Source organism: Diabrotica virgifera, chromosome 2 (genome assembly GCF_917563875.1).
Source record: "Diabrotica virgifera virgifera chromosome 2, PGI_DIABVI_V3a".
In the NCBI taxonomy this organism is placed as follows: domain Eukaryota; kingdom Metazoa; phylum Arthropoda; class Insecta; order Coleoptera; family Chrysomelidae; genus Diabrotica; species Diabrotica virgifera.
Genome location: NC_065444.1, coordinates 4,022,345 through 4,034,618, shown reverse-complemented (window position 1 = coordinate 4,034,618; position 12,274 = coordinate 4,022,345). Strand labels below are relative to the sequence as shown.

Here is a 12,274-nt window from a genome sequence, read left to right as displayed (position 1 = left end):
TCAACTCTTCGCAGAAGATCAAACATTTCTTGCTCATTTGCTGCTATAAGTGTATTGTCATCAGCAAATCTTAAATTGGAGATTTTCCTACCAGCTACTGTTACTCCACCGGCCCATCCTTCTAAAACCATCCTCATCACAAATGTTCCTTGTCTAACACCTCTCTCGGTCTTGAATTGGTTTGAGAACTACTGATCTAGTCGTACTGTCGCTATATTAGACTAGTACAGATTTTTAATAAGTGTCACCAGGTGCATTGGTGCGCCCATTTCTATTGAAATTGACCACAGATTTATCCAGCTTACACAATCAAATGCCTTTTGGTAGTCAACGAAACATATAATCATAGGTACTTGAAATTCTCTAGACTTTTCAATGAGTTGTCTCAGGTTCAGGATTTGTTCCCTTGTACCTTTACCCTTTACAAACCCCGCTTGTTCCTGAGGTATTTGGTAATGTAGATAGGTTTTTAATCTGTTTTTGATGATATGCAACAAGATTTTACTAGCATGTATTAGTGACAGTGTGCGGCAGTTTTCACATCTGGTAGTAGTTCCTTTTTTGTGTAGTGGGATATAAATTGAGGTACACCAATCAGTTGGCCATTTTCCTGAATTCCAAACAGCGACACAGATGGAATGGATGACAGTGTTGATTCCCCATATTGACTTTTTAATCTTTGCCAACGTTCAGCGGGACCAATCTTTTTTTAAGGAATTTGATAACAATGCGTTGTGTAACCGAACATAGCACTACTATCTCGCTCATCGCAACAGTAACTGACTGCACATCATTAGAGAACAGGCGTTAAGCAGACTATATAACCTTCCACCACAGCACTAATTTAGACATATCGCCAGTTTATGCTAAGCGGTGATGGAAAGGTCGGTTCATATTTGATTCACCCTCGTATGTTATAGTAAGGATATTGAAAAACACAATTTAGTTTGTTATTTATTTTTAAATACTATAAAAAATAAGTTAGGAAGTTAAATTTATTTTTAATTAAGCACCAAATATTTCATTTTCTAAGAAAATTATTATAAATAAATGGAAGATTTATACAATATTAAAATGACGCTAAATACAATTAAAACCTTAAAACTATCATTGGCAAATGTTAGGAAAGCGATTTAATATTGTAAATGAACTCGTTAGAATAATTATTACTACGAAAATACAACTACAATATGTAAGTTGACATGTGTATATTATAGGCACATGATTCATACACAGGGCTGGGATAAAGTATGGAACAAACTAAATATCTTCGAAACAAAAAAGCCGCTTAAAAGTACAATGATACATAACGCATCTGACGCCATATTTTTTGTTACTACTCTACTTCCGGTTTCACCGAAAATACCCTCAACTTACTTAATTTAATTGGGATACCCTGTATATTTTTGCATATTATTTATTTAAAAAAACTTGCTATTTCTAATTCAGATATATGCACCAAGTTTGGCAAAAGAAATTTGTCAAGATGAGAAACAAATCACTACAACTAAACAATAGGCACATTTATTTCCCAAGACCATGACCAATGAGAATATGTAGTAATTATTAAAAAAATAACTTTAAATGTTCAATAAACTCGCAAAAGTTCCCATTCTCACAATATGTAAACCTATCAATGTATTTTCGATATATTCGATACTTTATCCTAACCATGTATATTAAAATATCTACAAAATATATATCTTTTTATTTCTACATACAACACATGCTCAGATCTAATCGGTTGCATATCTGGAAGGCACTTAATGTATGAAGCAAATATTTAAAAGAAAAATTATCGAAATCCATTCACTTATTCCCCGTTAGAGGGTGTTCTAACCATACTGCGATATAAATTGTTTTAATTTATATCGAGAAACTACGGTCGTGATGGTGTAAATTTGTCTTCCTCAGAACCTCCTTGACAACAGGTAGACCTAGAAATAGTACTATCGGGGGATGGAGGGAGACAGATTTAAATCAAAACGAAACCGTAGATTTTCTTATTTTAAAAATTACCTCTCTCTCCTATAGCGCTACAGCCCAAGTCGGGCCCTGGCCTCCCCCACCATCCGTCTCTAAGTCTCTGTCTGCTCTCCTCTAGTTGTCCACCCTCAATATCTCTTTAGCATTGGTTCTCACTTCGGCTATCCCTATCCACCTTTTCCTTGGTGTTCCTACTGGCCGACGTCCGACCATAGTTCCGCTAAGCGTTCTACTAGGTGTTCTGTCGTTATCCATTCTCAAAAACTTATTTTAAAAATATACTTCAACCAACTGAAGACAAGATTATTATATTTTGTGATAAGAAAATTACTAATAATTTTTATAAATTATGCAAAAAGTTTTGCAGGATCTGGAGAAAATGGGAGTGAGACAAGGGGAAGTAATGACATAGGACAGACAAACGTGGAAGGAAATAGTAAACGACGCAAAGACACACGAAGAGTTGATGATGATTAAGAAGTGAGATTGAAGATTGAGAGTGAAGACATACAATGTAACGCCATTGATGATGATTTTGGTAAGTGGTCATGCCTAGAGTCCCATGAATACTACTAGGATGGCATGACCATGAAGTAAATAAAATTTTAAATGACTTTTTACTCTACTTCCGGTATAAAATATCGTTACATTGATGTCTTAATCTTTGAAATATTTGCTCCTTAATTATTAGCGTTAAATACACGATATTACATATTTTCAAGGCACCTATTCTATTACATTGATATAAATACCTAGTCTAGATAGTAAGACCAAGGCGTACTAGAAGACGAGCTAAGGAAGAGATCCCTATTGACTATGTTGTCGTTTTCTGCTGTCACTATCATTATCTTCTCTTAGGTTGTATAATATTGGTTGAATACTCTGTATTTTGTTGTGGCTGTTTCATTGTTTTTGAAAGATAAGTTTTATAAAATCAATGGAAAAATCCCAATAGTTGGCTGTATACCATAGTTTAAAAAACCTATACAGAAGTAAAAACTTCAAATTGTATTTTGGTATAAAATAGTTTATTTAAAACTTCTAAAAGTCATCCACATGGATTGCAAAACGTTTTCGTTCTGAACAGAACATCTTCAGTGCCTGGAATGAAGTATTTCCACGTTAGATTAAGGCAAAAAGGTTAAAATTGTGACTGTTAATGAGAAAATTATGTGGAGAATACTTACATTCCGCAAAGTAGTTGTAACTAGCACACCAATGAAGGTGGTAACTTCAAAATATATGGCTTACATTGTACCTTATGATAAAATATTATGACTACAAGTCGATGTTACTAGATTAAAATATGTATGTGCCTAAAGAGCAACATGCTTCCCTGCTCGAAAAAACTAGGTACTTGCCATTTGAATTAGCACAGACCAACTGATGTAAAATGAAAAGGAATGACAAAGAGTGACATGATAAGACAAGGTAAAGTCAATTTTTGGTTACGAACTTCAAAAAGTGTAGTTTTAATTAAAGGGAAGGAACCTTGTTCCCTCTTTCCCAACGCCCCACTAGTTTCTAACATTCTTCTATTTCCTTACTAATCACCCATTAACACACATCTAGACTTGCACCTTCTCTTTACCTTCACTCTTTTCTCCTACTTTATCCGATTCCTACCATAGTTTCGATTCTTCTTTTCTGTTTTTCTTTTCCTCTTTCTTCTCTTCTTTTCCTTCTTTTCTTTTCCTCCTTTCCATTTTCTTACTTTCCTCTTTCTTTTATTTCCCATCTTCTTTTACATTTATTTTCTATTCCTATAGTTGTGTGTTTTTTCTTGTCTTACCTCATGTTTCTGTCATTTCGGGTCCTACAGCTCTTATATCACAAATTTTTATCTTAATTTATTTAGACTCTCATTCTCTTACTGATAATAGCCCTTAAATCTTGATCTGGTTTACTTGTCTCTCCTTGGAATGTTCTCTCTCTTACCACATAATCACTTTGTTTTGTTGCCTGTTATGTCACCTTCGCTTCATTCATCTCATTCAATAACTTTAGTCAACTCCTTTGGTCTGCTACACATTTTACTAACTTTTTTATTTTGATGTTACCTTTTTCTCTTTCAAAATAATTTTATTAGACTATACTAAACAATAGGGTACTGCAAACATAAATCCATTAGCTTAAATTCAGTCTGTTCATTTTTTCTTTTTTTCCATCTACATATCAGGCAACCCACATTACTCAGCTATTTTAATTTAATTTCATATTAGTTCTTTTACATCATTCTTAATTCTGGTTAACATCTCTGTCATTTAAGATTATAAACTTGCACTAACATTACATCAAACTTGGTTCGGTTTGTTCACTCCCCTACCATATACCACATCAAACTCATAGTTCGCTATCTCAGATACTCAGCATTCTAGATTCTCCATTACATATTGACACTAACACATAATTATCCTATATTATTAGATATCATTACATTATTCACCCACACTTTAACCACTGCTGCTGGAAGCCTTCATGGTATTTCTTCTTGAACGATTTTATCCCATCCTAAACAACATAAAGTGTAATTAGATTTGGCCGTCACATATTTTATTTTCCTTTTCGTTACTAATCCATTATTATTTTATTAATTCCATTGTTTACAATTATTTCTTTAATATTGTAATCTACTCTTGATCTGTATTCTTTTAGTTATTTTAACTTTAATTTTTTCCATAATTTCCTTTACAATTTTAACAGACAGAATCATCATTACAACAGTATACAGCCAAATTTAAACATTCCTCACCATGTTAGGCAACCAACATTACATATATCTATAACATTTACATTAAAATCCGCTTTATTTACCATCCAATCTCTCCACTTCAGGTCATTTATTGTTTACATATAGTATAAATCTCATTCTATTACACCAAATTAAACTTTCACCTTTAAATTTAACAATCGATGACGTCAAGCTTCTAACCATGACTTATACCGATCTTATTTCCAACAAACCTAAAGTTTTTTCTGGATTAGAGAGTTGCTATTTAGACTTTACAATAGATTCTCAACTTATTTTCTAAACATTTTTAATTATATTTTCAATCAGCTTTTACCTACCTTTACATTTTATTAAAATCCAAAAAATTAAAACTACACTTTTTGAAGTTCGTAACCAAAAATTGACTTTACCTTGTCTTATCATGTCACTCTTTGTCATTCCTTTTCATTTTACATCAGTTGGTCTGTGCTAATTCAAATGGCAAGTACCTAGTTTTTTCGAGCAGGGAAGCATGTTGCTCTTTAGGCACATACATATTTTAATCTAGTAACATCGACTTGTAGTCATAATATTTTATCATAAGGTACAATGTAAGCCATATATTTTGAAGTTACCACCTTCATTGGTGTGCTAGTTACAACTACTTTGCGGAATGTAAGTATTCTCCACATAATTTTCTCATTAACAGTCACAATTTTAACCTTTTTGCCTTAATCTAACGTGGAAATACTTCATTCCAGGCACTGAAGATGTTCTGTTCAGAACGAAAACGTTTTGCAATCCATGTGGATGACTTTTAGAAGTTTTAAATAAACTATTTTATACCAAAATACAATTTGAAGTTTTTACTTCTGTATAGGTTTTATAAGTTTTATGTTAATAAGTTAACTATGAACTTATCTTTTTCCTTTTAATGTATATTAATGTAGTGTGATTTTGTATTTCTTTGCAATTTTTATCACAATACAACGCCTAACAGTCAACTCCTTGGTCGACAGCCAAATGCCCTTGAATCGAAAAAATGTGGCATTCGTGTTATATAGAGAGAAAAATTTCCAAACACTTTTGTAAGCTTACTATACACTAATTAATATAGAGTTCAAATCTGCCCGGGATTTTAGATTATTTCGAAAAGTGTTTCGTTTTAAAAATGTACGAGTAGTTCAAGAAGATTTTTCGTGAATTACTACTCACCCAATTTGACTATGAATGAGGATATCACATCCTCAAACTTCTAATATAAACATACTATACGCCAGGACTATAAAAAACGTTAAAACAGACAAATATTAGATACAGCCCACTAAATAAATATTTAAAACTAGTATAATGTTACACATTGACATTTAATATATTTCTATTAGTCGATGTGTATACATTGGCTCATCTCAACACTGGGGCACTGATACTATTGCTCATAGCAATTTACTTAAATATAATACGAGTATACGAGCCCAGACGCATTGAATTGGAATAAAACCAATATGCCCTGGGAAGAAAAGAAAATTTTTTCTTTATATCATCTTTAAATGACTGCAAAAAATTAAACTTACCCACAAACGTGGGATTTTTACTACGAAACTGTACTGTAACTAATTATGTGATGTCGGGTGGCATTGTGGCGACAAACTAAGAGTGACTAAATTTGGTGCGTTCGGTTCTTTTGCATATTGGTTATGGTCCTATTCATATGCGTTTGGGCTCGTATGTTCACAGAAGCACTTAAAAAGATACTGATAGGCGTTAAAATATTTTAGATGCTAAGACTAAAAGTTAATCAAACTCTTCAGTGTTCGGATACCAAACTTTTGTCAAAAGAACTATCTCAGTTTAGTAATATATTAAACTGTAGAAAATACGTGTTATATTTATAATTATTATTACAATATTACAAAGAAAAAATCATAAAAAATAGGAAATTGCTGATCATATACACAGATCTCTTAATCGTATCAAATCTAATCAAAAAACAATCTAACATACCTTAACTCAACTTATTCACTTACATACACCTTGGAATTAGATATCTGTCAATTTTTATTTTAAGAATATGTTATATTTAAAAAATAGACAACGTTGGATAAAAAACAAGATCTTTTATTTTCTCAGCTTGGAGTCAATCTGAAATTTAGACAAAAGTTTGGCATTTGGCACTGTTAAAAAAGAAACCTAACTTAATGATTGTACATACAATTCATTCAATCTCTTTAGAAGATTGTTTTTAATAATATAAAGTAAAAAAACATTAAATAAAAATTAAATATCTGTTTTAACACTATGTACAGAAGAGCAAATAAGTCATAAAACAAATTATACAGTGTGTTTAGATAAGTTGGAATAATATGGAAGTTATATTTTAAAAAAGTTAAAAATTTACATGTTTTTAAAACCTACACAATGCCAATAGCATAAAATCTTGATGTTTCAGTAGTTTATTTTGTTTTAAACATGCTGAAGTGTTAATAAAGGATAACAAAAAGTTAACAATCGTTTTCCATATGATTTCAACCAAGTATTAATAAAGAATATAATATGAGGCTCTTAGTTAATTTAATTAATTAAAAATAGATTAATAAACTAGTTATGGCAGTGGTGAATAAGGCGACGAAAGCTAAAGTGGTGAATTTTTACAAACAATGCGGAAATTCTACCACTGAGAAGTTCTTAAAGCACAAGTTCCAGTTTTGGCGTATTTCTTCTAGATGGCAGCATTAACGAATTTTCAACTAAAGTAATGCAAGTGTATAAGTAGAATGGCTGAAGAAGTACAGGAAAGGCAAGAAAGAGATGGAGACCTGGTCATCCTCCAATAAGAATTTGAAGATAAAATAGGCATCAACCTATTATGAAACTAGAACACTATCATCATCAACAGCTATTCCATCCATCTTCCGATGTAAAAGCCTCCTTAGGTGTGGTCATTCATTTCTGTTCGTTGTTTTTTTGCATTTATTTGTTTCCAATACCAGAACACTATATAGGGTGTCCCCGAAAATAGTGCTTCTTTAAAGGTATAGGTAGAAAGCACAATGTAGAGCAAAAAAGTCTTATAACATTTTTTAAACAAATTTCTTAAACGAAAATACATTTTGATATGCAAATTGAAGTCTGGCAACAACGCGCAACTCAAAAATCTAAAGATTAAAAAAGTAGGTTTGTAGGTCAGTTGCATCTGGTAGGTAAAATAATGTAAATATCAACCAAACCCATATCCATTATTTTGCAGGTAGGTACCTACGATGTCAACAACCCCAAAAATCACACCTCAAAAGTAAATAAACAAGGGGTTATTAGGCTAAATTTCCACAGTCACAGCAAGTTCTTCTAGGCTACGTTGTTGCCATGTCATTCAAATTTATGAAAATAAAAATTCACTTATATAGAGAACAACGTAATTTTTTTCTTGGAAACGGTTAAGGCTATGGATACATAATTCGCAAATATTTTACATGTATCCCTACTTTTTCTGTCTTTACACGGCAAATTACGCGTAGTAAAATTCACACTGGTATGGATATGTAAACATTACTAGAATGTCATTCTACTTGAAAATGTCATTATTAATTTCAAGAGATGGGTTTTGAATGTTCTTGGATAACTGTTATTTTTATAATTGGAAATTATTAATTCAGTTAATAAATGTGATAATTTTTTCACTAACTATGTATTCAGTGATTGTAATAATTTATTTGTACAACAAAGACTAATACTCAATCGAGAAAAGAGGAAAAGTGTTAAAGTGATTTCTTAATAATATATTGTTATGGAACGCTTACAATTTTGAACATCTTTAACAACAAAATACTTGGATCACAGAATATATTATCCTGATGTATTCTCTGCTTGGATCTTCCACAAATAATACACAATAAATAACTTTTTATTAAGTTCACGTCTTAAATCAATTATTTATCAAATACACTATATTTCAATAATATTTAATCAATAACTCAACATATTCCCGATGTAATGTCAAATATTTAAAATTGTCACTGATTGTCAGTGTCTGACTGACAATATATGCTGACAATATTATATTCGGCTGAGTGCGTTGTAAGACAAAGATAGATTTGGAAAATATTACCACGGCATTGTGTTTATTTTTTTCGAATCCTGAAAAAACCAATAAATATTTTTGAAAAATTTAAACGCAGAATGAAAGACTAAATTATTACCGAGGGCCGAAAGTCCCTTAGAATAAATAAAAAGTTTATTTTGAATGATATATTTGAAATTAAAAATCACACTAAATTTTCTCTTAGTTTTTCACCCCTGTAACTTATTAAAATAAACATTATAGAAGTTCTCAGGGACTTTCGGCCCTCGCTAATAACGTGATCTTTCATTCTGCGTTTAAATTTTTCAAAAATACTTATTAGTTTTCTCAGGATTCGAAAAAAATGAATCCCCATTTGAATTGCATTGCAGCCGAAAATACGTACCGATCCTCTTAACTTTAGAACAAAATGTTATAGGACATTTTTGTTCTAAATTGTGTATTATATCCATACCTTAAAGGAACGCACTATTTTCGGGACACTCTGTATAACAGACTTTTCTGCTGTTAGTTTAGGTTAGGTACATCTCTTTTTCATGAAATATTACATGCTCCAGATTTCTAATACTTTTTTTTTCAAACTTTTATGCATGTGACTTAAACCACTTTGGTTTTCGCCGCCCCAAATTTAAAATAATGTACATGATAATAGTAAACACCTTTACAAGCGAAACAAGCAAAAATTAAAACTGTTTAATTCATTATAATTCTCACTACTATTATCTCACTACTCTATAATATTAGTCGCACGACAGAACAGTTAAAATAAGTTACTTAAAATCGCTGAATAAAATGGACGGCCTCAGTGCAAAAGGTAACAAGTCAAATTTACTGGTTTTGAGGAAATGAGAAAAACGGTTCTTGGGTTTTTTCGAATAAATTTTTTCAGAAAACAATACAAAATAGTGGTTTTTATTGAACTTTAAAAAATTTTATAGTTGGACTTTTAATTTAATTAAATTTTTCGACTTGTTACAAAATGCACAATATTTTCCTTACTCGTTACCATTGACACAGACTTACTCAGACACTATTTCTTTTTTTCAGCCACTTTAAGGCACAACAATACTAAATTTATTATAAAATGACTTTATGTACTTTTACTGATTGGAAACAAGTCAACCAGGCAGTGATTATGGTGATAAATTCAAATACTTTCCTGAAGGTAACAAGTCCACTTATTTCCTTTTGCACAAATTAAATTATTCATATTTAACTTGTTACATTCTACACGTAAAAAAATGTAGCCTTTCAGTAGTAGTGGACTTGTTTCTTTTTGCACAGAGCTAGACATTGGTAAAACAATGAATATCACATGATAAAAAAAATCCGAAAAATGACTTGTTACCTTTTGCACTGAGGCCGTCCAAATGTTTAAATAGCACATATATTATGAGGTCTACTCTTAGACATAATAAGAATAGACTAAGTAAGGTATGAGTCCTCTGTGAACAGAGGTGAAACGATAGTATTAGGATTAAGTGGTCTAGCTATCTTTGTCATAAGCGCGTGATCTTCCAAACCAATATAGATGGGAATAATAGAACGCTGAAGGTGGCAGGTGCATTTATTATATCTATATATAAGTTTATTGTTGAGTTAAACGGAAGGCAGTCAAAAGGTTATGTTATACTTAACACACAGTACAGTGACAGTGGCATATGTGTAATGCGCAAGCGCTGCTAAAGAGAGATAGACCACTGATCGAGTGAATGAGTGATCCGCGTTACACTAATTTGCTCCACGATTCTTGGCATACCTAGACATTTGCCTTGAGGGGTGGGGGGAAATCAATGAAATACCAACCAAAAGACACGAAACTATATAAAAGACATAAATAATAACTTATATGCATTAAGTTTTATTAATTTTCCTATCTAAAGGGTTTATTAGGTTGAATTTGTCTGTCTATGGTTTAAGCTTCATGTCAGCTAATATATTTTTATGTTTCAACAATTTTTTTCTTTAATTTTGGACCTTATTGGGTGGAATTTCCTCTATTCCACACGACGCCTAGTCTATTTTTATTATGTCTATGGGTCTACCAAATTTTGTGAAACCGCGAAAATATAATTGAACTATTCTGTAAAAACAATTTTAATTTTTATGAAACTTTTTTGTGTATCCCCTGTCAATCAAACTGCAAAAACCTGTTTAAGTTGGTACGGGTGTACCGGGTTTTCTTGGGGTAGCTTCATGTTGTCTTCTTAAACGCTTTCGTAACTCAGTTGGGAACTTCTCGTAGCATCTCTTGCATACTGGCTTCAAATCGTATTCGTAGAATTTCGTCTTTTGGTTCATTTTCTGATCGCACACCGAACAGGCGAAGTGGTGGACGCACCAGGCCTTGTTCATGGCAGTAAACACTGAAAACAACAAAAAGGGGATAATACAAAAGTTAGAAAAAACATCATATCATTAGTTTAGTAACGAAACAAGAAGGTATCGTCCAGGAACACAAAGGTTAAAATATGTATTGATGATACAAAAAAGGGAAGACTAAGTACACTGTACAACCCACTGTACAAAAAGTTTCTCAAAAAGAAAAATGCGTAGCAAACTCATCAGCAGGCTTTGTTTGCCAATACTAAAAGAAGTTAGCAACAAGAACATACCAACAATATGTCTGACCAACAATAGAGGAGTAAAGGAAGTCGAAGAACAAGTCAGTTACAATCTCATATACAATAAATATGCAACACACAAATCAATGTTAGAAAACTCAAATTACACAATCACATCTACGATACTTATACAAGCAAATTAACAAAAAATAATACACAAAAACAGTCAGAACTTGATACCCATACGCTACAGCCCATAGATTTATAATACTCTAGATTGCGCCTTACGATCTTAAAATGGGTGACGGTTGCGACAGAGATAAATGAGCCTATTTGGTCGGTAGTCTCTTTCTAATTCAAGGGGAGTATCGACGACGTCACTATCCTACTCTGTCGTCGAGTATTTTAGATGGTTTGACAGTTCGAGCGGATGGCGACGAGAACTAGTCGTTTGTCTTCGGACGTGGATAATCCTGGTTCGAATCCCATACCAATCTTTACTTTTTTATTTTTAATTTAATCAATATTGCGTTTATTGGATATTATTACATCTCTAAAATAAATCTATGCAAAGAAATATATAACAAATAAGAAAAACTGTGTAGGTACCTATAGATTTTTAAAAATATAAAAGCCAATGTTATTTTTTTAAATAAGTTAATGGTAGAATACTATAAAGTAATTAAAAATATTCGTAAAAAATTACCAATAATTAATATCAACATAATGTACCATCGATTTATTAATTGAATCGGTCATTTCAAAAATAACACGAGTCACATATTCCTAATTTTACAGAAGAGCAAAGAAAACTTAACTATATAGTCGAAAGATGGATGAAATGGATGACATCAAAATTCAGAGTTATATTGTAGTTTTGTTCCTAATGTTTTTACTGGACTGGTGTCGTTTTGCACACAACGTTTATCTTAAAGG

General features: G+C 31.9%; 1 protein-coding gene across 3 annotated transcripts in view; it reads right to left on the bottom strand.

The window, feature by feature from the left end:
• Positions 1-941: 941 nt before the first annotated feature.
• Positions 942-12,274, bottom strand: part of LOC114330136 (LIM and senescent cell antigen-like-containing domain protein 1) — a 48,316-nt gene continuing 36,983 nt past the window's right edge. For all 3 annotated transcript variants that reach the window (XM_028279453.2, XM_028279451.2, XM_028279450.2), the window contains one exon: positions 942-11,140. In XM_028279453.2, the coding sequence (XP_028135254.1) occupies positions 10,929-11,140 (212 nt within the window). In that variant the 3' untranslated portion in view covers positions 942-10,928. The remainder of the gene's footprint in view (positions 11,141-12,274) is intronic.